Here is a 27904-nt window from a genome sequence, read left to right as displayed (position 1 = left end):
TTAAAAAAAAAAAAATTAAGGTTTAAATTTTATTGTCGGTTCTTTTCAGTAGAATCTAATTTCCGAACCAGCGAGAGCTTTAAATTTAATTAAACAGTGTTACGACTGAAATGCTTTTATAAACACTTTTATAAAGAATATTTTGATTTTCATATATCTAAGTCGATTTAAGACTGTTAAAAATATATATTAATATTTATTTATAAGCTTAGTATGTAGAGACAGATAATTTTTTACAACATATATTACTAATGGCTTGCTGTGATTGACTTAGGTAATAGAAATAAGGGGATGAAAATCTGCTCGTATTTCACGATTTTTATTGATATTTAAATGAATTTCACGGAAGGGTTTTTAAGAAGTTAAAAGGTTTTATTTGTGTTCAAAACATCAAAGATTAATATTTTCTAAGTGTTTACACCCTCATGTATATTTTTTATTTTGTGGTTGATTATTGTGGGGAAATATAGTTACCTACTATTATATATAATATGATATGATTTGTAGTTTTTGTAATATACATATATAAAATAAGCATCTCTATAAAGTTGGTAAATAAAATTAAGATTGTATTTCGTTAAAAATATTTTATTATTTATAACAATTGTAAAAAATGTATTGATGTAATACGAATAACTGTCAATTTTTTAATTATCAAAGTTAACAACATATTTTGATAGGACTAGATTTGTATTTTTTATAGTTAAAATTATTTATTAACAATACAACAACTTAATATAACACTTAAAAAATGCTCAATAGCACAAACACAACAGATATGTAACCATAGATTATAAATGATCTTTTTTAAAAAATAAATCGTCAAAGGAACCATTTTATAAGTCTTAGTAGTAACAATAATTAAAGTATTTTATTTAAAACTATTTAAGACTCAATATTATTTATGTTAAATAAACAGCAATGTAGTCGTCGCATGCGTCCAGCATCGCTTGGCGAAGGGTTTCGTCCCTCGGTTGTAGGGCTGTCGTTTGTTTGGGCAAGAATAAGCACATTCTATTCGTATCGCCCCAGGAATAATTCAACGTACCTAAAATAGAGCCTTGTAAATACACTTTAACGATGATCTAAAATCCAGTACTTCGTTTACAACAACAATAGCCTGTAAATTCCCACTGCTGGGCTAAAGGCCTCCTCTCCCTATGAGGAGAAGGTTTGGAACATATTCCACCACGCTGTTCCAATGTGGGTTGGTGGAATGCACATGTGGCAGAATTTCTATAAAATTTGTCACATGCAGGTTTCCTCATAGTATCAAGTATAAAGACAAATTAAGCACATGAAACAGCGGTGCTTGCCTGGGTTTGGACCCGCAATCATCGGTTAAGATGCACGCGTTCTAACCACTGGTCCATCTCGACTCTTAGTACTTCGTTTGTTCGTACTTAATTTTAAAGGCTACTTAATATTATGAATGTTAAAATAACAATCATCATTTTGTAGAATTGCCTAGTCACCATTTATTCGTTTAAATTGGATATGAGCAACTATTCTTAGACTTTTCAGCGATACTTAGAATATTTGGAACCGGTGACCTGATTGGTCAACAATAATACCGAAACAAAAGACATCCGAAATATATCCAAACATAGACTAACAAAACCAATAATAATAAACCCTGCGTGTGTATAATTGGGTATAATACAACCCGTTAGGGATGCTGCTTATTGTAAAAAAATGATACTTTCCAAAATCGCGTGCTCTCAGTTTGGTGTGAAATAAGATTAAGCGATCAAATAAAAGAATATCTCTGAATCCTTGAAGGCAAAGCCCTAGCACTATAATACTTCGTCGTATCATCGAATAAGGAATATGTGTAAACCGTTGAAGGCAAAGCCCGAGCCCTATTACACTTCGTCGTGTACGGCACGTGTGCGTTACCATAGTACTTGAGCGGCCACTGGTGGGGCGAGTGCGCGCGCGCCAGCAGGCACGAGGGCGCGGCGCCGGGCGCCAGCACGCGCGCCGGCCACCAGGGGCAGCTGCCCAGCTTGTGCCACACCACGTCGTCGTACCTTGGAGCCCCACGCGTCAAGAGTCAACTAGTTACTCAGATAAAGCTAAACAAAATCTTATACTCTAGGTCTCTCTCTCTCTCTCTTCAATGATCTGTCATTTGTAAGAAGAAGACACAAAAGGTGTCGTGGGATCTTTGGTTGGAACGAAGTTGCTTTTACTATATATCATGTATTAAAAAACAGACACAATGCAAATTAATACAAAATTTTAGACAGTAGTAGTAGTAAAGTAAGTAAAGTAACAGCGTGTAAATTTCCCACTGCTGAGATAAGGCCTCCTCTTCCATTAAGGAGAGGGTTTGGAACATATTCCACAACGCTGTTCCACTGCGAGTTGGTGAAATACACATGTGGCAGAATTTCTATGAAATTTGTCACATGCAGGTTTCCTCACGATGTTTTTCTTCACCGCCGAGCATGCGATGAATTATAACACAAATTAAGCACATATACATAGTGGTGCTTGCCTGGGCTTGAACAAATTCTTATATTTACCAAGAACTATTTTTTGCTTAGCTTATTATTTTGACATACCCAACCCTGGGACCCCACATACAACTGGGACATAAATCGACGTTTTCCTTGTCCTTTTGCACCGTGCAGATTGCTCGAGTGCTCGATAAAATCTTCTCCACAAAAGTCACTTTTTGAGGTTTTTTAGGTGGATTCTTACGATCTGTAACAAAACTCCCATTCATAGCAGCATTTTTTAGTCTCATACTAACCTATGCTTTATAAATTTTAGATTAAAGTACACACACAAAAGGGAAACTTGTTTTATTGTATAAATAAAATTTGTAATCTTTGTACTTTCTCTAATATTATATTCATAAATATACTTTACACTTTTACAATATAATAATTAAAACCACGTTAAATTCCGTTTCGTGATTTAAATGATCTAAACATGCAGACGGGTGTAGATCTGTTTATGTATGTAGAGATATTTAAAAATTATATTGATTATAGTGACGGTAACAACGTTATATATTATAGACTTAGATACATCAAACATTCCATAGTCTTCAGTGGATACTGATCATGGTCATAGCATGATGTTTGCATTGATGATGAAGAATTTGTAAGGGTATTATGTGGGCCGATCCCGGCGGCACTGCAATGCCGGGCCGACCCGTGACGGGAGTGGAGCGAGCCCCGAACATCCCGTCGTGGTACAAAAATCAGTTTAATATACTGGTCCCGCAGTGCGGGAACTTTCAGATATTAAGCTGAAAAGAACAGATACTACACTTTGATCTTAGCCAAAAGGCCGAGAAGCGATACCGCCAACCGCCGAGCGCGCGGACGTCATTCGCCGACGGAAAATCTAGCCAGCGCGATGCAGAAATAGTTGCGAAATTTACAGCGACATCTATTGGCGGTGACTAATAAATAAAAATTTTGCTGTGTAATTGGTTTAATATGTGGAGTCACGGACATTAATTAAAAAAAATATATATATGAAAAAAAAAAATAAAAATTTAAATATATGATAAAAATATAATGTCATTTGGTTGTCGCATAAGTTTAGATTCTCTGGCCGTTCTGGGTGGTATTTAGCCAGTCTGATATGAGATTGCCATTTTTAGATTCAATATAAGGACCCTCATGGTAATTGCTATAATATGACTTTTTCACGAGTGTTCCCATTCGTCTTCTCTTAGGTCAGTGTGTCATATAAAGTTCATGTTTAGTACTGAACAAAGTTAGCTTTAGTAATCTGCCCTATCGACACAACTAAAAGCCATTAAACCAAGAATTGAATTGAATTGAAAGTTAGCTTAACAATGCGTTGCAATAACATTTTTAGGGCATGTCACTGGTCTATTCAGTCATAAGATTTTTCGTTTCGTTCAATAAATCTTAAGAACGAGATTTCAGTCACTTTTTTGTAAAAAGTAAATCCCAAATATTTTCTGGTAGCTCTTTTGATGATGAATAAGTATAATTTTAATTTTCTAAGATTTATTAATTCAAACAGATATTTTCATTTGCAGATTCGTTTACTATTGTTTTAGTGCTTTCTATTCTTGTGTAACCAGAGCAAGGCAAGTGTATAGCAAGGCAAGACACGCGCACGACGGGTTCCATACAATTAGCCAAAGAATGAGAGCTCCTTTAATTATTATTTTTATTCTTGTTCTTAGTGTCTGTTGTTTTAGCGGCAACATAAATGAATCAAACAAATTAATAATATTTAATGAACTAACTATAGCGGTTTATTACATACAGATAGCCAGACGGACAAATTAAAATAAAAGTGTTCGCCAAATCAGTAACTTTGCAATAGATGGCGCTGACATATATTTTTCTCAAAGATATAAATCTTTGAGTGTATATTAAAAAAAATTAATATACACATATTTAGCTTTAATTACCAAAAATTAATTTAGTAAATGTTAATCAAAAGCATTACCTTCGATTTCGACTATTAACAAAAGATGGCGCTTTATATTTCGCAACAATTTCTACATCGCGCTGTCGAGATTTTCCGTCGGCGAATGACGTTCGCGCGCTCGGCGGGTGACGGTATCGCTTCTCGGCCTTTTGGCTAAGATCAAAGTGTAGTATCTGTTCTTTTCAGCTTAATATCTGAAAGTTCCCGCACTGCGGGACCAGTATATTAAACTGATTTTTGTACCACGACGGGATGTTCGGGGCTCGCTCCACTCCCGTCACGGGTCGGCCCGGCATTGCAGTGCCGCCGGGATCGGCCCACATAAATATCCATACCAAATTACGATAAGAACACAAACTCTAATTCTGAATGAGTTCATGTCATTTTAGAATTTGCAGCACTCCTATGTCCTGCTTGAGACAATTACAAGACGTTTTATATAGTAAAAGCCAAAAGTAAGTCTTGCGGCTTCATGAGTTCATGCTTAAATCGCTAATCAATGTAATTGAAATTTGTAATGGAGATAGTTTGAGTTCTGAGGGCTCCTTTCTTTTAATTCACCACTTGTTGTCATAAAATGCGCTGAAGGATCAATTGAGCAAGAGAATTGTGTGCTGTAAAATTTTATTAATTTCGTGTGGGTCAAAAGTATATACGCGATTATCCAATTATCACCGTCATTGGAAGGAATCTAAATTTCATCGTCAGAGGTCAATATAAGAAAGTATTATTAATAGTCGTCTTGGTTTTTGTAAGTACAAAACGCTGACAATTCACAATACAGCGCTACTATGCTAGCATACGCAGTGATTTACATTTTTGTATTGCTATTATCACTATTTATAATGGCCTGTTCTGATCGACAAATCACTTAGAATTGTTTTCAGCCAGCTCTCTAGTCATATGAACTAGATAAAAAGTGGCAACATCCGAGTTTTAAGTATAACTGTACCAAAAGTAACATAGTTAAACTAAAAACACTCAAGATTGAGTTATAATATTTCAGATGGTCCCCTAATAAGTGTAAAGGAGATGAGTGTTGGGCGCCATCTTGAGTAACTTTAGTTTTGAAATGGCTAATAATCATTGCTTCTTATGTGAATCTTCTAAGGACCTTTTACTTTACTGCTACATGACGAATGAAAAATCTCATTAACGTTTATACTTTCCCTTTCGCAAGACGATGAAACCCATTTTCATTGTTTTGAGTATCTTGACATCTAAGTGTATGTCGAGAAATTAAAGTTTTTAAACAATAATCTAGTTTGTAATCCTTGTATTTTGCCCATATCTTCATAAATGAAACAGATACTATGTTCAAACCCGCGTTAAGCAACATTGTCCTAAGGGTTAGGGTTTAAAGATTAATATTTATTAAGAAACCCCGTTGACATCATACACCTTCCGCAGAGGAGTTATATACGAACAAACCAATCGTATAATAAAATAGTAATCAAGAAAACTAGGTACAAAAACTTACAATAAACAGTTACGATCAAGTCGCTGATTATCCGATTTCCTATTTCCTAGTACACAACGACCCAACGGCAATTCGTTCGAAATTGTGTCGAAATATAATCGAGCTCGCATCGTAGCCGATATCTAGAGTTACGATTTATTTGCGAGGAATAGTCGAAGTTCGATCGGAAGAGAATCGAGAACGATCATAACCGTTATAACTTACGACATCAGATTGGGCATGGACAAACAACTGATTACAGTGCTAGCACTGCTAACACTGTACTAGCACTGCTGGATTTCAGTAATGCATTTTGCACTGTAGATTTTGATATTTTACTAGCTATACTACGTTCTCTTAACATATCTCCTAAGGTGAGACTGGTTTCAGTGTTACTTGCAAAGGCGCCGGCAGCGCGTATATACTAATGGTCGTAACTCAGACTGGTGTATGCTAAGCGCTGGTGTCCCGCAAGGTGCCGTGTTGTCTCCTCTATTGTTTTCTATATTCATTTCCTCTATCACTAATCACATTTCTTCTCTCTACCACTTGTACGCAGATGATCTCCAAATATATTCACAGACTCAATGAAGCGGGCTCTCGAACACCATTGATTTAATAAAGAAAGATTTGATGCACATAAGTCAATGGAGTAAATCTTATGGTCTGAGAGTTAATCCCACAAAAACAAAGGTGATTATCATTGATAGCCCGAGACTTATTTCACGGATTAACTGGAAACAATTACCACCTGTCCTTTTTGATGGCGTCTATGCAGACCAATATGTAAAACAGCAAAAAATCTCGGCGTTATCTTTGATTGGCACCTTTCTTGGGCACCCCAAATAAATGAGGTTAGTAAAAAATTGTTTTCATTCATTGGTTCACTGAGAAGATTGAAAAACTTTTTACCCATTCCAACTAAAGTTACGCTTGCACAATCGCACCTTCTACCGATTCTTGACTATGCCGACACTTGTTGTACAAACTTAAGTGAGGAGCAATTAAATAAGCTTGAGCGATTACAAAACCCATGTATACGGTTCATATTTGGTTTACGCAAATATGATCATGTTTCTGAATTTCGCCAAAAATTCAAGTAGCTCCCTATTCGCCTTCGCAGGAATCCTCACATTTTATCTCTTCTTTATTCTATTCTTTTTAATCCAGCGACACCCTTCTATCTTAAAGAGCGTTTCACTCTCCTTAGGGAGACTCATAAGCGTGCTCTTCGCTCGAATGAGAATTTAATTCTCTTCATTCCTTCCCATTCTACTTCTTACTATTCTAAGTCTTTCACTGTAGAAGCTTCTCGACTTTGGAATTCATTACCCTTAGCTGTAAGGCGCGCACAGTCATTAGCCGTTTTTAAAAGTATGATTAAGGACTTTTACTTATCGCATTAGTTCTAAGCAGTCGTTGTTGTTGTTAATTTCTTGTTTAATTAAAATCTCCTATTTTATTATATATATTCTATGTATTTATTTATGTATGTATGTATTTAATATAGTATATATGTATATTTATATTATATATATTTATTGTTATTTGTGTATTGTGTATTATTATGTATTTATACCATATAAGTAAAAGTTACTGTACCCTTCCCATTTATATCAACATTATGATCCTCTACCCAAAGGTTTCCTGGAAGAGATCACTGCTTAGCGATAAGGCCGCCTGTTGCACCTCATGCAACTTTTATACAACAAAAATGTTATTTTTTTAGTTTTAAGATTGGGTGCAATAAAGAATAGTGGACAAAAGTCACGGCAAAAACTTGTCTACAAATATTGTATTTGAAAGGGAACTCATTTGCGTCGTTGATGAGTTTATTATGTTGTAGTCCTGTATATATTTAGTATCGATGTTTTTGTTGTCCCATTATTGCTTAATTGTATTTAAAACATAATAATATACACATACGTTCAATAGTCGTCCCGTATGATTAGTAGTAACACAAAACATCGCACTGCATGGTTTATAGCCACCACCGTTAGATGTCGCTGTATATTTCGCAACAATTTCTGCATCGCGCTGTCAAGATTTTCAGTCGGCGAATGACGTTGGCGGGCTTGGCGGGTGGCGGTATCGCTTCTCGGCCTTTTGGCTAAGATCAAAGTGTAGTATCTGTTCTTTTCAGCTTAATATCTGAAAGTTCCCGCACTGCGGGACCAGTATATTAAACTGATTTTTGTACCACGACGGGATGTTCGGGGCTCGCTCCACTCCCGTCACGGGTCGGCCCGGCATTGCAGTGCCGCCGGGATCGGCCCACATAATTACCCCTATAAAACCTTCAACAAGATGATTGTCTAATACTACATTAGTTCATGTCATCTTGCAACTTGTAAGGCATTATATTGTTCTTCTCCTTGAGACAAGTAGCCACTGATTTTACGAAAAATCTCTACTGACATCATAGTAGTGAAAGTAAACACTGTCTATTTTGTTGAAATATGGAGTGGAGATACTTAGTAGGAGTCTCAGTCTTGGGCGAATGACATAGGCATTAGTTAACCACTTCAAGGGGGGAAAAGGGGATGAAAGAGAACTCGTGTGGTGTTGAATTATAATATCCATATATAATTAAAGCTACGGGTTGTCTATCACGGAACGCCCCAACTTAACAATGTCGCCGGGATCGGCCCACATAAAATATGTTCTAATAAACGTCATTAATTTCTAAACCAACGAACATAGTTTTTGGTCATGAAATTATAAAGTTAAGAGAGATGGTTTGGATTGATTCATGAAAATAACATTTCTTGAATGCATTCCCTATCTACAATATACTTAGTGTGTATAAAACATGTAATTATTATTCCTCCCCTTTTCCCCCCTTCAAGTGGTTAACTAATGCCTATGTCATTCGCCCAAACCTGAGACTCCTACTAAGGATCTCCACTCCATATTTCAACAAAATAGACAGTGTTTTCTTTCACTACTATGATGTCAGTAAAGATTTTTCGTAAAATCAGTGGCTACTTGTCTCAAGGAGAAGAACAATATAATGCCTTACAAGTTGCAAGATGACATGAACTAATGTAGTATTAGACAATCATCTTGTTGAAGGTTTTATAGGGGTAATTATGTGGGCCGATCCCGGCGGCACTGCAATGCCGGGCCGACCCGTGACGGGAGTGGAGCGAGCCCCGAACATCCCGTCGTGGTACAAAAATCAGTTTAATATACTGGTCCCGCAGTGCGGGAACTTTCAGATATTAAGCTGAAAAGAACAGATACTACACTTTGATCTTAGCCAAAAGGCCGAGAAGCGATACCGCCACCCGCCGAGCGCGCGAACGTCATTCGCCGATAGAAAATCTCGACAGCGCGATGCAGAAATCGCGCCGAAATATAAAACGCCATCTATGGACGGTAACGGACATTATGTGGTAAAAGTACCTAGAAGTTTTGATATGCGCCACTAGCTATTAGCAATTATTATAAATAAGCAATTTAAATGGAATAAAGAAAACTTTATACTTGACACTAATCACTAATTGAATTGACTAGTACTACTCTTTTATTTAATTTAAAATTGATATATATTTAAAACATATATATAAAGATGTGGTATCTTTATAGATACTATATTAAAGGTACACCGTTTTATTGATAACAAAATGTTATATACAAACCATAGCCTCTGAAATATTAAGCACTGTATATTCATATACATTAAGTTCAGAAATAAAATGCCTCAGCTATTAAATGTCTTTAGAAACATTTAAAAGATGAATTATAGTGATGTACTTACGTATTATAGATGTTAACCATTCCCTTCTACAAGCAAGGTGGAAGGATGATGGGCAATTAGTACATTCTCTTAATTTTTCCCCAACACCACATACCAAACACCACGGTATGTGGACAGTAACAGGAGCTTTTGCCGAAGAAAACTTCTGAAAAATAAAAGTATTTTTTCATATATAAGTATATAAGACCTGGGCATATAGTAGGTTAATTAATTAACTAAGACATTACAATAACATTACTTAAAATGTGTAAGATATAAAAGTCAATTTGAAAAAGAACTATGTAGGTATATTCTAGGATAATTATGTACGTATATGTATAATGCAACCATATGCAATTAAATAAATTAAAAATGCTTGACTATAATTTTTTGACAAGAAATGTAACATTATTTAAAACCCAGGTTTGGTTGAATTAAAAAATAAAGTTAAATAATATCATAAAGGCTATCTAAAGAAAGGGTCAAAGAATGAGTTAGGCAATTTCTGCCAGTTCAATCTACTGTATAACATGTAAGAAATTTTCTATCAAAAAATGTCTAATTTTTATTAGACAGAAATTTAAAAATACTCAAGTTGTTTTTTCTTTCAAAAATTAAAAGGGCATGTTGTACATGTGATTATATATTCAGTTGAACATTGCATAAAACACATCATATCAATGTACAGCATTGTGATCAAATTAAAACAAAATCAAAATAAACTTTATTCAAGTAGGCTCTTACAAGCACTTTTTCAGGTTTGAAGGGTGAGTAAGCCCATGTAACTACAGGCATGAGGGATATAAGACCTTATTCCCATGGTTAGTGTTGTATTTGTAATGTTGGGAATTGTTAATATTTCTTAGAGCACCCTTGTCTACCGTGAAAACCACTTACCATCAGGTGGTGGCGCTAACCTATACTATAAAATAATACATGACAATGAGTTTTATTTATGTGAGTACTTACAGAATGTTCGGATGAATCCTTGCTGTCTATTTGCTTGTGTACAAAGTTGTACCTCCAACATTGATGAAGATAATGCTCTATTTCCTTTTCACTAACAATATTCTTAATGACTAATTCAAACTTATCTTCTGTACTTGCATCAATATTTTGTAAATAATCAATAATATCATCATTAGAATCCTTATTGTTGCAAAGACAATCATAAAAATAATCGAATAATTCTTCTTTGCCGAGCCGAACAAACTCTTTAAATGCATTATCATATTTTCCCTGTTTAAGGGGCATTTGTCTCATTTCAAAAGAAATATTTAAATCTGGTTCCTTGAACTTTGACGGTTTCACGTTTAAGGGTAAAATATGGTCTTCCTTAATTTTTCTCTGTAAGTAATAATAAACAATTAAGAAAAACATAAGCTTAAAAACAATTAAAGCTGTAATAGTTTATTTATTATTTTTATAATATGAATAAACAGTTTAGCATGTGACACAATTTTAGTTTGAATAAAATTTTTAGATTATATATATAAAGAGTCTGCCAAAATAATATGAATTTGTTAACAACTAAAAATATCACTTTATATACAAAAAAAAAACTTTTGTACAAAAATAGGTGGCCGGTGGTGAACAAAGCTATATGTTTCTGTGACATTTCTTGTTCCTTGGATCGAATACTATTTATTAAATTATTTTAAATGTATTTGTACATAACAGTTGCTGATTTGTTTTGTATATGTAGTCAACATATTTCTAGCAATTTCTTTTTCCAAAAAAATTATAAATATCACCTTTCTTGGTACAGTTTTAACAGCCGGCTTAGTCACAGGTTTAGAAGTAGGTCCGTAGAAAGGCCTGGAACGTTCAGCTAAGTGCATGCAAGTGTACGGAAGCCACAATCTTTGCTTAGAATGCATGATCTCCACATAGTAACAGAGTTGTTTTGTTATTGTTAGTAGGCCTTCCTCATTAGCTGATATACCTAAAACTGAAATTAAAAGAAGGGTGAATTTTTCATCATACAATTTAGGACTGCAGTGTGAAAATAATTTACAACCAAATTTGAAATAAAATTAAAATAATCTTAAATTGATATGAGACCAGCCATTCTATTTATTTCTATTTTTATTATAAAACAAAATTGTGCTTAGTTTGTATATTGGATAATAATAATGATAATAAGCTCTTCCGAAAATATACAAGTGATAGAATAAATAATTTAAAAAGTACAAATCGGCGTCCCTTTGCAATGTCATTTATATTATTTTTTCATTTTATCATTCATGTTGAAATAAAATAATTTATAAATAATAATAAATTAGTGCTAGTTATAGAAAATGATTACGAATTGTACCTATAAATATCAAATAGGTACACATTTAACAATATACCTATGTAAATAAAAATTTTATGAAACTAGAAAATCGTTAAATATATTGTTTTAAGTTATCCCAGCCCTATGTAAGTATCTATCAGTTATAATACCTTAATAAGATCATTACTTGGAAGCAAATATATATTGTTTCATCTTAGGTACCTTTTTTGTCATGAAACAAACCATCTTCGTTTTTTACTACTTGTACTTTGGCGTATATTTTTTTACAAATTCTTGCTAGAGCAACATCGCCTAGTTTCCAATGATAAATACCAGTTGTTGTACTCATTTTGTGAAAACACTCAATATCTTAAAACTAACTTAGTTATGATATAAAAATATATTTAGACTCTTAGAGAGATATAATACACTGCTTAAATAAGCATGTTTCCTCCCAAAATATTAGGTACTTAGGAACTAGCAATAGTCAAACAATATTCATTAATAAGTCTATCTCAACCGAGAAAAATCTTAGTAATAAAAGATATTTTTATATAATGTTTATTTTAATATTACAATATAAACATACAGGATTTGTTATTTTGTTGTATATTTTCACTTTGTACAAATATTTGAGAAAACGGAAGTTATATTTCGATGACCGAAATATACTAGAATATTAGTATGCTTAATTAATAACAGTAACAGCACATAATAATATGATAAATTTGTAAGTTATTTCTTTCTCTAATATTTATTTTTTAACAATTAATTAAGGTAATTTAGTAAACTATTTTATATTTCAATTTGAATTCACACTACTCATCACTAGATGTCACCCTGTCACTATTTCAATATACATACTAACTGTTCTTTATTCTAAATCTGTTCATGAAAATGATTATGTTTTTATTGTTATTATTTTGTAGGTGTATTGTGTTAATAAATATTTGTCATTATATCTACTTTCTTTTTTATGTTACATATATTTTTTATAATATGATTGCAGTACATTGCAAGAGATGGCGCTACAAGTTTCTTAAATAAAATGTTTTGCTTATTACTTAAATTAAATATATATTATTAAATTTTATGAACGTTTCAGTACGTGTAGACTCTCTCTATAGGTAACAAAATATATTTTAATGTAGTTAAAATTAATCGAAAAAATATTGCTTAAAATAAAATAAAAATATAAATCAGTAAATTCAAAATAATCAAATATTTTAATATGAATTACGAATGATAGGTATTAGGCTATTTTAAAACGCAAATGCAGTTATTGACGGTTTTTACTTTGTCAATGACCATGCATAGACAAACAAAATACAGGAATTTATTTATAAAAAGCAGTTTTTCCTTATGACATGCTTCGACTCAGACACTTTTCATTTATTCTATAATATAGAGTTCATCCTCACTCATATTTATCATAATTACAATTCAGTTTAAAGAAATATTGTCATTAATTATTCCTTTTTTATAGTACCTAAGGTAGGTAGTAGTATAAATCCAAGCTTATCTTTTTTTATGAATCCAAGATTATATCAATTTATCAATCATCTTTGTAATATAATACCTACATGTTTCCCAAATAAATCTTTCCCCTATCTCGAACGAGATACGAGATAAACACCGATCATTGGATGCTGTGGCCACGCCTCTCACAAGATCAACCAATTGGGAGCGAGGATCTTAAACGCATGCGTCTATATAATACTTTTGTTATGTAAATAGAATAATGATGTAACGATTGTTATCTAATGTATTTAAATTAATTATTTAACACCTTTGTATTTAATCGTATTTTTTTAATTCATATAACATGACATGATTTTGTTATTGACTTTAATTTAAAAATAACCAAAGGTACAACAGAAACAATAAAGTTAATAATTATTACATTTTTTTGGAACAGGCAAAGAATTTTATATTGCAATAATTGCCATATTAAGCCAAGATCTAAGAAATATTTAAAAACCCCTTGGTTCTTAGTGATTTCGGCTCTTTTTCACTTTTAGGTAGCCAAATACATAGTAGATACCTAATAAAACAATAAATAAGTACGGAATATCTGTTAACAGTTAGTTGTTGGTTTTGTGGCTTCATATCTAATTTTAATTACACTTTTCTATTAACGTATACTTTAAGTATTAACGTGTAGGTACCCCCTTATACCTTCATAGGCTAGTTTAATGCAAAACATTCTGCCAATATCAAAGTAGAGGTGAAATCTTTTACAAGTAATACGTCAATCTGTTATATACTTCGATTCTATCGATAAGACAAGAAACGTACCCGTTTAAATTAATCTTAAAAATTACCACCATTTTATTTGACGTAAAATACAGATAATAAATAATCAATGTACTTTCTCCGCTTAATCAATGGAATCAATCATTTTAAAACTTGAAATAAATCAAGGGCTGTATGATTTAAGTTCAGCGTCCATTTTTTTATTCTATAATGATTTAGATCAGAAAAAGAAAGGTTTCAAACAATTCTATTGTCGCATTAACTTTTGCCGTTAATGCGACAAAAGAATTGAAGACTCAACTTACAATTGAAGTTGCTTTCCCTCCTTTTTTATTTTTCTTTTTTTTATCGATTGTTGACTGCCGCCAAATCGGCCAGTTGTATGAAATAGGTACCTATAATAAGCACTTACGACACGTAAAAAATCAGATATTTTTATGTACTTAGGTATCTATTAAGGAAATATAATAAACTTAAACGAAAAATATCTATGTAGAAAGCAAATGTGTGCACACTAAGAGGTAATTCGTAAATACGATGGAATGGATTATTATTAATATTGTACAATTAAGCTCACTTAAATTACCTATCAGAATAATTAGTGTATATTTTTGTTTATATGTTAGGGTAAGCATTTTTTTCATAATAGGTAAATATAATTAATAAATAAAATAAATATGTGCTTACCTTATGCCCAATTATTTATTAGTCATTTTAATAATTTGGCATGGGGTATAATTTTGTCATAAAGAAAGAAAGGAAGAATTTAAAACATTTTATTACTTAAAATCAGTATTTTTTACATCTAGAACGATTTGTAATGACTTGGTCAATTTAAAGTAAGTCGTCTTTATAACCTACTAAATTTACGAAATGTCTTTCTTGAAATATTATTTTAAAAATGAAATGGTTTTAAATCTATTTATGATGTCCAAATATCAGAAATATTGTTATCAAGGTGAAACTGACTAAGAAACTAATGTTCTTAACATAAAGAATCCAAATTTAAATATAACGTTCTATTTTTTTTATTAAATAAAAAATTAAAATGTTATTATTTATCATTACCGTACGATTTTATTTTTAAAATGTAAAACGGTGCCAGCTATTCATGACATGTACTTACCTACTTGTACAAAAAAAAAACAACAAAACAGATAAGAAATAAAAATGCTGCCATAAAAACGTAACATAAATATGTTCGTTCTGAATTGCCAATATTTCTATGTGACAACGCATGCATAATGTTAGCGAGTGTATAATTTTGTGAAAGCAATAAACAGTCTAGCATCTGCCGTTGACTTTCACTGAATTAAGGGCACACCTTATCGTGCCCGTTCGTAACTTACGATCGTTGATTGATTATTGTTTATCGTGTTGTGTAAACGGTCTTTTATATTTTGACGTCCGTGAATAAAATAATTTATTAATCTGTGTATGGAAATATTTTATTATTGTTTTAAAATAAAATAAACAATTATCATCCTTCATATATGTTTTTTAAAGATTTTCATTTTATGTTTAATTTTATAATAATCTATAAAGGGATGTAAGCTATTAAGTCTACGGATAGTTATTTGAATATTATATAAAAAATGCAATTAAAAATAAATCTCACTGTTATTTATTGACCGGTATTGTTTTACAAAAAACATAATTACTTAAGATTTATTTTAGAAAATATCAATTTATTTTATACAATTGTATTTTCTCAAATATTTTGACTTTTTTTTTAATTTAACATTGTTGTTATTTTTTTCTCTTATTAGAAAGAAGAAGAAGAAAGAAAGAAAGAACACTTTTATTTGGGACAACATGACACTTGGTACAAAATAAAAAGTAAAAATAATAATAAAAAATAATAATAATAATAATTAATTACTAATAAATTATCATTTACACAAAAAAAAACAAAAGAAATAAAATGAACAATAAAAAAAAAGTAACGATTCAAAAACAAATATAAAGAAAAAGAACAACTACAATAAACGTGACGTGTCCCAAATAGGTATACCATTCAGCAATTCAAAGGTGTGGACACCTAATGCTGATTTTCAATGGTACCCTTTTTTTATATACCTACTGACGGGCGGTGACCCAATTAAAATACAAATACTAAAATTTAAAATAAAGACAATAGACATTACACATATAATTTATTTATAAGATAAATTGCATACATTAAATAATAATTAATTCATTCAATAAAACTACACGCAAATATATTTATATTTTGTATAAAGCAAAACCAGTTATGGAGAAATAGGATCACTGGGAATGTTATTACAATGCCACGTGCGCCGCGCGCCGGTGGTCGCGTGACGCGTGCATTTTACTTGTATTATAATTATAGTGAATTCAGTGGACACAAAAAGAAAAGTACTCGGTGGACGTAAGAGTTTAAGGTATAAATATATTACATATAATAATAAAGTATGTGAGCTTATATTAAAAATAACTAATGAGATACTTTCTTTGATTTCTAGACTACCCAACGATAAAATCAAATAATAAAACCTCATTATTAGCGGCAGTTTTCTCAGCATAACTAACGTATAGTAGTTGGAACAACACCATGCACGCAGCGGAGCCATACCATTAAGGTAAGATGATATATAATTAATATTTATATACCTAGGTAAAGAAAATTAGATATTAATGTATGTTATATTTTAGTACTATATTAATATATAATCGAAGATCTATTTGGTTATTAAAAAAAATAAATAAAAATACAAGTAAAAAAAAAATAAATTAAAAAAATAAATAAATAAATAAAATAAAAATTACAAAGTAATTAAGCCGATGTCACGCCATAGTTATGTAACTCGAGAACGAAGCCAATTTTTTAAGATTATGTATATGTAATACTTATATATAACTAATATAAACATATATACATAGAAACACATACAACCATATATATAATTATACATATACACAAATACGAATATATACTTATTATTCCGATTCTAACTGTAGATTAAATAAATATTTTTTGTATTTAATATTAAATGTTTTTATGGTCTTTAGGATCCGAAGCGGAGGGGGGATGTTGTTCCAACACCTCGTTGCTGCGTACCGAAAACTGCCGCGGAATGCTGCTGTGCGGTGTGACGGCACATTCAGCATATAAGATGAAGCTCTCGTTTGGTAACTTCTATTACTTTCATTGGCCCAGCTCAGTTTATTATATAGATATCTAGGCGTTTTATTTTTAATTACACCAAACAACAAGGTTGCAAAGTGCAGTTGCCTACGGTATTCCATCCTCGCTATTCGGGCGTTGTTGAGGTAAGGGGAAACATGTGCGCGAGGCGGTATTTTGAAACAGTACCTTATACATGCATTTTGTACCCGCTGTATAAGATTTTTGGTGCGTGTGAGTAATCTAGGCCCGATGACCGCATCAGCATAATTAAACTTCGAAAGCACTAAAATGTCGCATAATTTTATACGCATATCTTTACTTAGCACGTCCCGGATCTGATATAAGACTTTTAGCCTGTAAAAGCAATTGCGAGCTGTATTTATAGTGTGCTTTTCGAATGTTAATTGCTCGTCGATCAACAAGCCCAAACTTCGTGCTTCCTTGACTCGGTCTATTCTTTCTCCTTTGATATGCAAGAATGGATTTAGGTCATTAATTAAATTGACATGTTTTTTTGTTCCTAAAATTATATATTTGGTTTTTATCGGATTTAAAATGAGATTGTGACAATCTGACCATTCTGAAATACGTTTAAGATCATCATTTAAATTTCGTATAGCCATATTTGCTTCTGAATTTTTGAAAGATAAGTATATTTGTATATCATCAGCATAAATATGGTAATTACAATGTTTTATATTTTCAACTATATCCGCACAGTAAAGCGCAAAGATAATAGGCCCTAATATTGATCCTTGGGGGACGCCTCTGTGAACGGAACAACAATCAGAGAGAGCCCTAGAGCCATCCTCATTTATTACCTCTACAATTTGTTTACGATTTCCTAAATAACTAGAAAACCATTTAATTGCGTTACAGCTGAACCCGTAATATCTCAGTTTTGCTAAAAATAAAGTCCTATTTATTGTGTCAAAGGCACGCGAGAAATCTAACAAAACAAGAATCGTACCCTCATCCCTATCCTGTGCACATAACACATTGTCAATCACATCCAATAACGCGGTAGTAGTGCTGTGATGTTTTCGAAACCCGGACTGTCTTGTGGGTAAGATATTGTGAGCCTCTAAGAATCCTGTTAACTGGTTACACACAATTCTCTCCAATATCTTTGAAATACAAGGTAATATGCTTATTGGTCGAAGATCCTTAAATTCACTAACGTTGTCTTTCTTGGGTATAGGTCTCACTAGAGCCGTCTGCCACAAGGTCGGAAATGTGTTGCTTGTAATAGATTTATTTATAACTGTAGTGATATGTGCCAGTGTAGTCGGTAAAGTCAGTAGGAGCATATCCAATGAGATACTGTCTATACCCATAGCATTTGACTTTAAAGAGTGTACCGTTTTTAAGACCTCTAATTCATCGACAGTAACCAACGTGAAAATAGCTGAGCCATATTTATGCATCTCATAATAATCGATTGTCGACGGAGAAACGTAGTTGCTACCAGGAATGTTCAAAAAATGGTTATTTATCGTATTCGGATCATTAAGTTCTTCTGGTATAATATTATTATGCCTTTGTTTTATGTTAACATGCTTTTTTAAGTGACTCCAAAGTATAATTGAGTTTTTGAAATTTGAGTTTATATGGAAATTAAAATAAGCCGACTTCTCTCGATAAATTGCTTGAGTGACCTGCGATTTTAAGTCTTTATAATAATTTTTACTTGTTTCCGACCCAGATCTTTTTGCCTTAACGTGTGCCTCATTCCGACGATCCATCAATAACTTTATATTATACGTTATCCAGGGGTACTGATCTTCCCTAATATAAATCATTTTAATAGGCGCAACTAAGTCAAATACCCACAGCAAATTACTAGTGAATACGGCCACCATGTCGTTTATATCCTCGATATTCTTCACGCTCTGCCAGTTAATTAAATTAAGTGCTTCAGTAAGGTGTTCTGAATTAATATCTTTTAAAGGTCTAAACGCAATAGTTTTTGGTAAGATTTTATTTTTTTTAATAGTTATTTCGCAGGATATAAAGGCATGGCCACCGAATTCCGCTACGTGGTCTACTGTTATTTTACCAACCGGAGTATTTGAGCAAATAAGATCAATCATAGTCTCACTATTAGGTGTAAAATGTGTTGGTTCTGTGACATATTGTGTTAAGTCATGAGTTGAAAGGAACAAGTCCAATGCCTGCTTATGATGATCTCGAGTGCCAATATAATTAATATTAAAATCTCCTAATAAGTACAGATTATCATGATAGGGTAAGCTACCTATAGATTCTGTCAAGGCGTCAAAGAAAGTTGTAATATTTCCCCAGGGAGGGCGGTATGCTGTGCCGACAATTATAGTTTTGCTATTTATTTTGATACTTACCCACATTTGTTCCACAAGGGGTGATATCGGATGTACAAGTGTACACACAGATATACCGCGTTTGACGTAAAAACCGACACCCCCACCTCGTGAACGTATTTCTGCTGGCCGTGGTATGTGTCGCAACCGGTAGCCAGGCACAACAGGAGCTCTGCCCTCCTCTCCCGGGCGCAACCATGTCTCGTTAATTGCTATAACATCTACCTCATGGCGCTCCATAAGCACTATAAACTCGTCGTGATGTGAGCCAAGCGAACCCGGGTTGAACAAACCCAATTTAAGATTTTTATAATTGATCATTTTTTATAGTAAGTAAAAAAATATACAAAGAGATAAAAAATAAATGAGATGCACAAAATATGACCGTTTCATAAAATAATACTAAGCTGTATATAAAAGAATGATGTATATACTTAGAGTTATTCAAATGAACGTAATAGTTAATGTGGAAATATATAAATAATTTTATATTAGTTTTATACAATATTAAATATTTTATCATACTGACCGGGGACACGTCATTGAGGGTTACAAAGTGCGTTTTCAAATTACAATAATTTTGATCATTATCCAGCCTTAACAAAAGTATATAGTAAGAGTAGACAAAAAAACTAAATATAGACATTCCAATAAAGGCAAATAAATTAATTTTACTTAGACTATAAACAAACAAGAACAATATTAGAAAATATTTGTAATATAAATACACTACTCTTATAAAATTGGTTAATTGCCAAATTATTTTAAACCAAAAATCTTACTTAAATCACATTCTGTCCGAATGCGTTGTACTGCTGTATCCGTCTCACGTCGCATATATATTCTCCCTTCTCGCGTCCATATGAAGCGCCACCCGTGTCGTTTGCCCTCCTCTCTCGCTTTATAAAACAACAGGCGATTAAACCGAGTCAGGTGCTCATTGATATAGACTCGGGACGGATTGCCGTCAGTGACGCCTGATGTGTCGGTCCCGCGTCGTACCCGCGCCGCCTTTATGACATCGTCGCGCAGAGACCGCCGCGCCAATCGCACGATCACTGGTCGCGGACGCTGACGCTCCTCACTCGACACTAGTGCGCGATGCGGGCCGGCTCGCTCCGCGCTCACAATATCGCAGGAGTCGAGAGCCATGCCTAATTTCTTCGTGACCGCTAGAGTCAGATGGATAGCATTCTCACCACTCCGTTCCGGCAAACCCGTTATTTGGATGTCATTTATTAGCGACTTTTGTTCACGATCGTTGATGTCTGATTTTAATTGCGCAATGACATCATTTAAATTTTGATCGACAGACCCCGAGTTTTTTTCTTCCAAAGAAGTCAAACGCTCCTCTACGTTGTCGACCCTTTTATTAAATTCGGCCATATTGTCGTTCATTCTCGTCAACTCAACCCTGAACGAAGTTATCTCTCGCGTGACCGACATAAGCTCTAACCGCAGAAGCCTCATTTCCTCAGCCAAGCATACCGCTGAGTTCTTCTCCTCATTATCAGCCGAACTAGCATCTGTAAATATATCACCCATAGAAGGCGACTCAGTATTTACGACAGACTTATTCTTATTTTCCGTTCTGCGGCACCCTGGGCACGTCCAGCGCGCGGGGAGGCGGGAGTCGGGGCTAACGTTGACGCATAATCGATGGAATACCGAATTACACTTATTGCACTTTGCGCCATCTGTAGTTGATAAGAACTTGCCACATTGATTACATTTGTTGGCCATTATGCGTTTAATGTAGTACGTAGCTTTTCCAACAGGTGTCACTAAATAATATTTTTGTATAAAGTTTATTAAGGAAATGAAATATTGTAATAATTATGTATAAGGGATAATATATTTCACTATAGTCGGTTCTAAAGTTTGAATATGTAAATAAACGAGTAATCACAAATACACCAAACCACTAGATTGTACGTTTAATCGAAAGAAGTATACGTTGAATTGTTTTCTTTGTGGGTAGGTATATACGCATCAGCTGATCCAAACAGCTGATTTACTTTGCACAAAATTCACTGTTTTTAAAACTTATCAATGTATTTATTACACTTACAGTATGTTTATACACTTAATGTTTTAATAAAGGTTTGTTTTATCAATTTCACTGAGTTTTACTATTTTTGTTTCTATAAAATGTACGAACACACTTGTCACCGCTAAACGTCAGGTAGGTAATCCTACTGGCAATGACTTCGGCAGGAAGCTGATTACGGTTCCGTACTTCAATATGACACACAGATACCCCAAAAATAGTAATTTTCAGTGTCATTGTTCAGGTTAGATGTCAATGGGAGACGGTCAACGGTTTTTATAAGATAGCTCGTGCCAAAGCTTCCTGTACAGGCGAACACACAAGTCGCTAAGATTATAGTCATTATTTTAGTATTTCAGATTGATATATGGTTTATATCGATCCGAGATAGCCCCGTGGTTAGAACGTTTGCATCTTACTGATGATTTTGGGTTCAAACCCAAGCAAGCACCACTGAATATTTTTGTGTTTAATTTCTGTTTACAATTCATTTCGGGCTATGCAGTGAAGGAAAACATCGTGAGAAAACATGCATGTGTCTAATTTCAACGAAATTCTGCCACATATGTACCTATTCCACCAACGCACATTGGAGCAGCGTGGTGGAATATGTTCCAAATCTTCTCCTCGAAGAAAGAGGAGGCTGTTGGAAATTTACAGGCTGTTGTTGTGTTGTTTGTTGTTATACATATATACCTACTACATTTCGTAAAAGCAAAGTAAAATTTCATGCGATTAATAAATAAATAAAGACTTGGTCCTAGATAGGGTTGCCCAAATGCAAGAACAAGACGAGACTTAGCCAGTCTTGGTCTTGGTCTTGCGCCAATACACCTGGTCTTGGCTTGGTCTTGGTCTTACGCTCCCAGTCTTGGTCTTGGTCTTGGTCTTGCAGCAAGAGTCTTGCAAGTCTTGCAATTACTTATTAGTCTATTACTATTTATTAAAATTTATTATAAATCTTAGAAAAACGTATTAGAATTGGAACATTGTGAGTTTGAATTAACATAGCCATAGTAAAGATCAAACAGATTAATAAATTGCTGAAGATTTGATAAGAAATTTGAAAAATCAACTGACCTAAGTATATGTCGTTTTTCATGGAAGTAAGTTACTTAAAAACTATCCATGAAAATTTTTTATATTATTTTATTAGTATTATAGAATTGTTTTACAGGTTTCAGGTATATTTAAATGTGGCTACAATATTTATCAAACGGGTGATATTTGAACACTTTTTGCTATTTTTTCTTGTAAAAACTTAAGAAATATAATGACTGAATATACAATAATAGTACCTAAGTAATTAGTTTAAAACCATATAATCAATATTATAATATATACTTACTAGAATAAATTATTATGACATCTACTACCTATCCTTACCATTTTATCGTAATCATAATACTACTTGCGTGATCATTATAATGTATTCATTTTCATTCTAAGCACTCTGAAACTTATTTATTCTTTGGAACACCTGTAGGTACTCTTAAAATTCGAAATTATTATGAATGAGTATACCTACGCCCTGTGACGGCTATAAAATAGTGTCAAATGTTGTGATTTCAGCGCGGCGGCAACGATTGTTGTATATGATTTCAAAAGAAGCCGCCGGCGCGTGTATCATCACCATGTACTTCCGAAAAACGGCAAATTTCTTTGAGAAGTAAATACAAAACCTTTGATGCCGCATTATCAAAGTGCCGATGATTAAAACATAACTATGCATGCACTCAGATTGATTTTAATGGATATTTTTTTTTTATTCGCTATGTAGGTATGTTTATGGTATTAGTCATAATGCGCATAGGTCCAGTTTTTCATATTCTTTGATACAGTTTTTTGCGTCTCATGGAATTCCTAAGCGTACCTTTACACCGTGGGGGCCCCAGAGGCACATTCTTGCGGCGACTATGGGCGGAGACCTCTCGCTACCGAGCGTTATCAACACCATGCTCGGTAGCGAGGTGTGCTGGTCAGAGATGCGCTCCTTCTGCGAAAGTGTCATGTCGCAGAAGGAAGCAGCGGAGCGGGAGCGGGAAAAAAATGCCGCCGCTGACTCGCTCCGCAGAAGACGACCGGGGAGAAGGAAAAGGCGCTACGCGCATCTTCTCCCTCCGCCTCAATAGGCGCCGTAGGGACCAGGGGGGGTCCCAGTACCCTGGGAATCCCCCCTAGCTGTTGAAGGCCCGTATAAGCGGGCCGACCGTTAGGGCGTCACGGTAGCATGCGTAAGCGATCCCGTGGCGTCCGCCGAAAGACGGAGAGGGTACCGCTGGTTTTTTAGTGCGCCCAAGCACACCGGGTGCTTGGGCGCACTCGGCGTTCAAGGCTCCGGGGAGTCCCACACACCCCCCCACTTTCCATCACGTGGGGGAAGCGCGTAAAGCGTTTTTCCAGCGTAATAAAAAAAAAAAGCGTACCTTTACACCGAACTGTTACACCTAACTAATCCGTGAAAAACCGCTAAGTCCTAGCTGCAAGACGCAAGAGTCTTGCAGGCTATGTCTTGTTCTTGCTCAAGTCTTGCACGGTCAGTCTTGGTCTTGGTCTTGCTAAAAATACGCGGTCTTGTTCTTGGTCTTGGTCTTGCAAAAACGCAAGAACAAGACCAAGACTGCAAGACCAAGACTGAATTTGGGCAACACTAGTCCTAGACCGTCCGTCTTACTCAGACGGGTGCAAAAGCTCGGATATTTTACCGACCAACAGAAGTATTTAGTATCGTTGACGATCTTAGTTACTAAGATCGTTAATAATAAGGTTGGTAACATAAGTGATGGTTAATTTTATTCGTACAGCGCCAATATCTATAGGCTACCACTTAGTATCCGGTGGAGCATTTTCGTGTCTACTTACCGATTTCATAAAATGTTATAAGGTAATAAGAGTATCCCATAAATTTGACGCGTTGCTGCTTTTTTGTTTTTGTGTAATGATGCCGTTACAAGCCGTCAAAACTTTACCATCAGTATTTTATTTTACATAAAAAGCTTCATACATTTTAAAAACATTTTATGATGTTGGAGTGATGTCATTTTAATAAACCTGTCAACGCACACATGAAGATCTAAATATCTAACTATTGAAAATATCCAATCCTCAATGAGAAAAACTAATTAATAAAATTACCTGATATAATGCACGTGCGCGAAAAACGAATAGAAAAACAAACTAATTACGTCTTAAAATTATCGAATAAACATTTTATCAACGATTGTACGCCATTGTCAGCATCTGTCGCGGGCTGTTTTTTTTATTCGTTCCGTCGATTTTCTATTTTTTGCCGTGTTTTATAGAACAGGTTAAGGCGTGGAACAGGTTACAACAGAACCCGACTCGTCAGTTGAAACAATAGTTAATTACACTTCGAAAAATCTGAAATGGATTTTTGAAACAAAAGACGAATCTACGAATCTGGTGGTTCCGTACATGATTTGTTTTTTTTTTTATACAAATTGAGCTCAACTCTCAGACATATCGGTAAGATATATTAATTCTTATTTAGTCATAACATAGTATAAAACAAAGTCGCTTACCGCTGTCGTATATCGTAAATAAACAAATTCTGTAGTATATTTAGTGTCAGCATTGCATCCGTTGCATCGCTATGTGTAAAAATATTAAATATTTTTACACACCTATATTCGTAATAATTAAAGTCTGTATAAAAAATAGTTCGCTTCTGACTTAAAATCAATTAATAATCATACTCAAATGAAATTTCACAATAAATAAAATCAGATAAAACACGCAATAATTCTACTCATCATTGTTTTACGTAATAAATCATTACATATGTACGTAATTGTTAGATAAAATAGTTTGCATTATGTTTTGTAGCGAATAATATTCGTTACATAATATTATATATATCATCATTATCAGCCTGTGTTTGCCCACAGACATAGGATTCTGTACGCCAAATGCACGCCACTGTGGTCTTTCTTCGGCTACTCGCTTCCAGTTTGATACATATCGGAATGTCATAGGGGCTACAGTTATCACTTGATGATGGATGGATAGATGAGAAAATGTTTAATATTTCTTTTAAAGTGACGACCTCCGTGGTCCTGTTCCTTACAAAGAGGTCTTAAACTAACGTAATATTTTAAATTAGTCTATTAAGTTAATTATAAGCATTTTTCACGGGAGCAAAGCCGAGGGTAACAGCTGGTAATTATATATATTTTTAAATGAAAACAGATTATATATTATATATATTTTTAATTGAAAACAGCGGAAAATCTTATATTTATCGTAGATGAAAAACTAGTCCAACAATCCAAGTTAGAACAGAGTGATGGAAAGAGGTTTCCTTTTTTAGGTAAGCGATCACCACATATTATATCTACATATTGGTACCGTTAGAGAAAAAAGTCTATTTTTTTCTTTTTCATAGTAGGTGAATGAGCATATAGGATTCAAGTGTTAACCACTTAAGTATTGATTCTGTAAAAAATAACTCATCCCTTATAACGCAAATGGTATTTATCTTTTGCCTGTTGGCTCACTACCCTTCAAACTGGATCACAACGATTCAATTGCTGTTTGGCGATGTCATAAATAAATCTGTCTACATAGATCTGAATTTCAGAATGTACAGGCTTATACTCCTCCAACCATAACAGGAGAAAAGGTAAATAGACAACATTTGACAGCGAAATGAAGCGATACCATTGGTCGAGAGCTTGTCAAATCCATGATTTTCTTTATGGATTTGTTAAATGACGTTTTGAACGTCGACGAAACTGTTATAGGATTACTGTTTTTATGTTATATTCAAAGGCGTACAAGGTTGCGGGCGCAGCTAGTTAATATATATTAACCACTTGTAAGTAGCGCACAATCTAGCTGGGTTATTAGAAAATCCCATGAAATACGTAAATCTTACGTTTGTTTAACTTTTTTCCCACTTCCATCGGAATAGACGTTACATGAAAATAGGTAAAATGAAAATAAAAACGTTTCAAGTCGTGATTTAGTAATGAGAGTGTAATATCTCAACAGACGCGATAAGACGATAATGATAATACGCTGATCACGATGACGTCATTCGTTACGCAATGATGAATGTGTTTGATACTAGAGTCTTATTCGCACATGTTATAATTACGGCTCAAGATCGCACGGTCAATGTCTGCGTGAGTCACAGTCGTTTGTGGTCCAAGTTTGAGCTCTTAGCGATTATTTCTTTGACAAACCTTTATAGTGTATTGAATACTAGTAGTAGCCCTCGGCTTCGATCGCCTCTTAGGGGTTGGTTGTCAAGTGATGAGTTCAAATTTGATTCATACCAAATTTTATCAAATTCGGTTCAGTAGTTCGGTAGTGAATGAGCGAGATAGACAGAAAGACAGATGCATTGGATGCAGCATATCATCTCCATGCTCCTGACGTCATCACAATAATAATATAATACAGAATTAATATTAAAAAGAAATAACGTAATTAAAAACGAACTCTCTGCACATATACAATAAGGCTATTTTCATTCAACTTGGTATGTGTTTAAAGCTGTTTTGTTTTAACATGTTATTAAATAATTACTAATATAAGGCTTGAGGGTGAAGGCTATATTCCAGGGAGTAAGATTTCATTGTAACAGCAAACCATATATTGTCGAGCTATAAAGACTACATATCTTGTGAAATTTTAAAGAGTCTATTAACTAAAAATATTTTTCTTACGATCAATTATTAGTATAATCTACTATTCACAAACACACAACAAACACAGTTACAATTATATTTAATAAAAATAACAAAAACATTAAACAATACTTTAAATATGCAACTCAAATCGATCTTTTATCATCTGTCAAAAAAAAAATGGCCGCCGCCCGCCTGTCAGATATATTTTTTTTATACATGGCTTTTATTTGTGCCAGGAGGGCACAGATTATTTCGCCAATGTCACGTGCGATGTCAGATATCTTCTCTAACGCTTTGTCGCTTATCCAGTGACGTCACTTGATTTTCGTTCACCATTAGTACGTAATTTATAATTATTTCAATGCCGCTTGTAACATGATCCACTGGCTGCCTCCGAGTCCACACACGTTGAGACAAGCAGACGCGAGATGCTCGCGCTAAACAGCTGACCACTTGTGTACTGCGATGCATAAAACTTGATACTTTATTTGTTTCTTTCTTTTAATTATTTTAACTGCATTGTTTTTGAAAGTATTGT

The 27904-nt window shown here is 33.9% G+C and overlaps 2 protein-coding genes and 4 non-coding genes across 6 annotated transcripts; 2 read left to right on the top strand and 4 right to left on the bottom strand.

Annotated features, from left to right (window-relative positions):
- Positions 1-902: 902 nt before the first annotated feature.
- LOC124540292 lies at positions 903-12262 on the bottom strand. Its single transcript, XM_047117766.1, has 7 exons — positions 12136-12262; positions 11390-11586; positions 10577-10982; positions 9657-9782; positions 2571-2712; positions 1900-2033; positions 903-1048 (listed from the first exon to the last, which is right to left on the bottom strand). The coding sequence occupies exons 1-7, from the start codon at positions 12260-12262 to the stop codon at positions 903-905; spliced, it is 1278 nt and encodes a 425-aa protein (XP_046973722.1).
- LOC124540353 lies at positions 3126-3318 on the bottom strand. The gene has a single exon (XR_006967137.1). It is a non-coding gene; the product is annotated as a U2 spliceosomal RNA (small nuclear RNA).
- On the top strand, positions 4568-4760 carry LOC124540354. The gene has a single exon (XR_006967138.1). It is a non-coding gene; the product is annotated as a U2 spliceosomal RNA (small nuclear RNA).
- LOC124540352 lies at positions 7984-8176 on the top strand. The gene has a single exon (XR_006967136.1). It is a non-coding gene; the product is annotated as a U2 spliceosomal RNA (small nuclear RNA).
- On the bottom strand, positions 8983-9175 carry LOC124540351. The gene has a single exon (XR_006967135.1). It is a non-coding gene; the product is annotated as a U2 spliceosomal RNA (small nuclear RNA).
- An 8156-nt stretch (positions 12263-20418) lies between the features above and the next one.
- LOC124540237 lies at positions 20419-21402 on the bottom strand. The gene has a single exon (XM_047117703.1). The coding sequence runs from the start codon at positions 21400-21402 to the stop codon at positions 20419-20421; it is 984 nt and encodes a 327-aa protein (XP_046973659.1).
- Between the last annotated feature and the right edge of the window lie 6502 nt (positions 21403-27904).

Source organism: Vanessa cardui, chromosome 24 (assembly GCF_905220365.1).
Source record: "Vanessa cardui chromosome 24, ilVanCard2.1, whole genome shotgun sequence".
In the NCBI taxonomy this organism is placed as follows: Eukaryota; Metazoa; Arthropoda; class Insecta; order Lepidoptera; family Nymphalidae; genus Vanessa; species Vanessa cardui.
The sequence above is the reverse complement of the archived record's forward strand: the minus strand, read 5'-3'. Positions and strand labels throughout refer to the sequence as shown.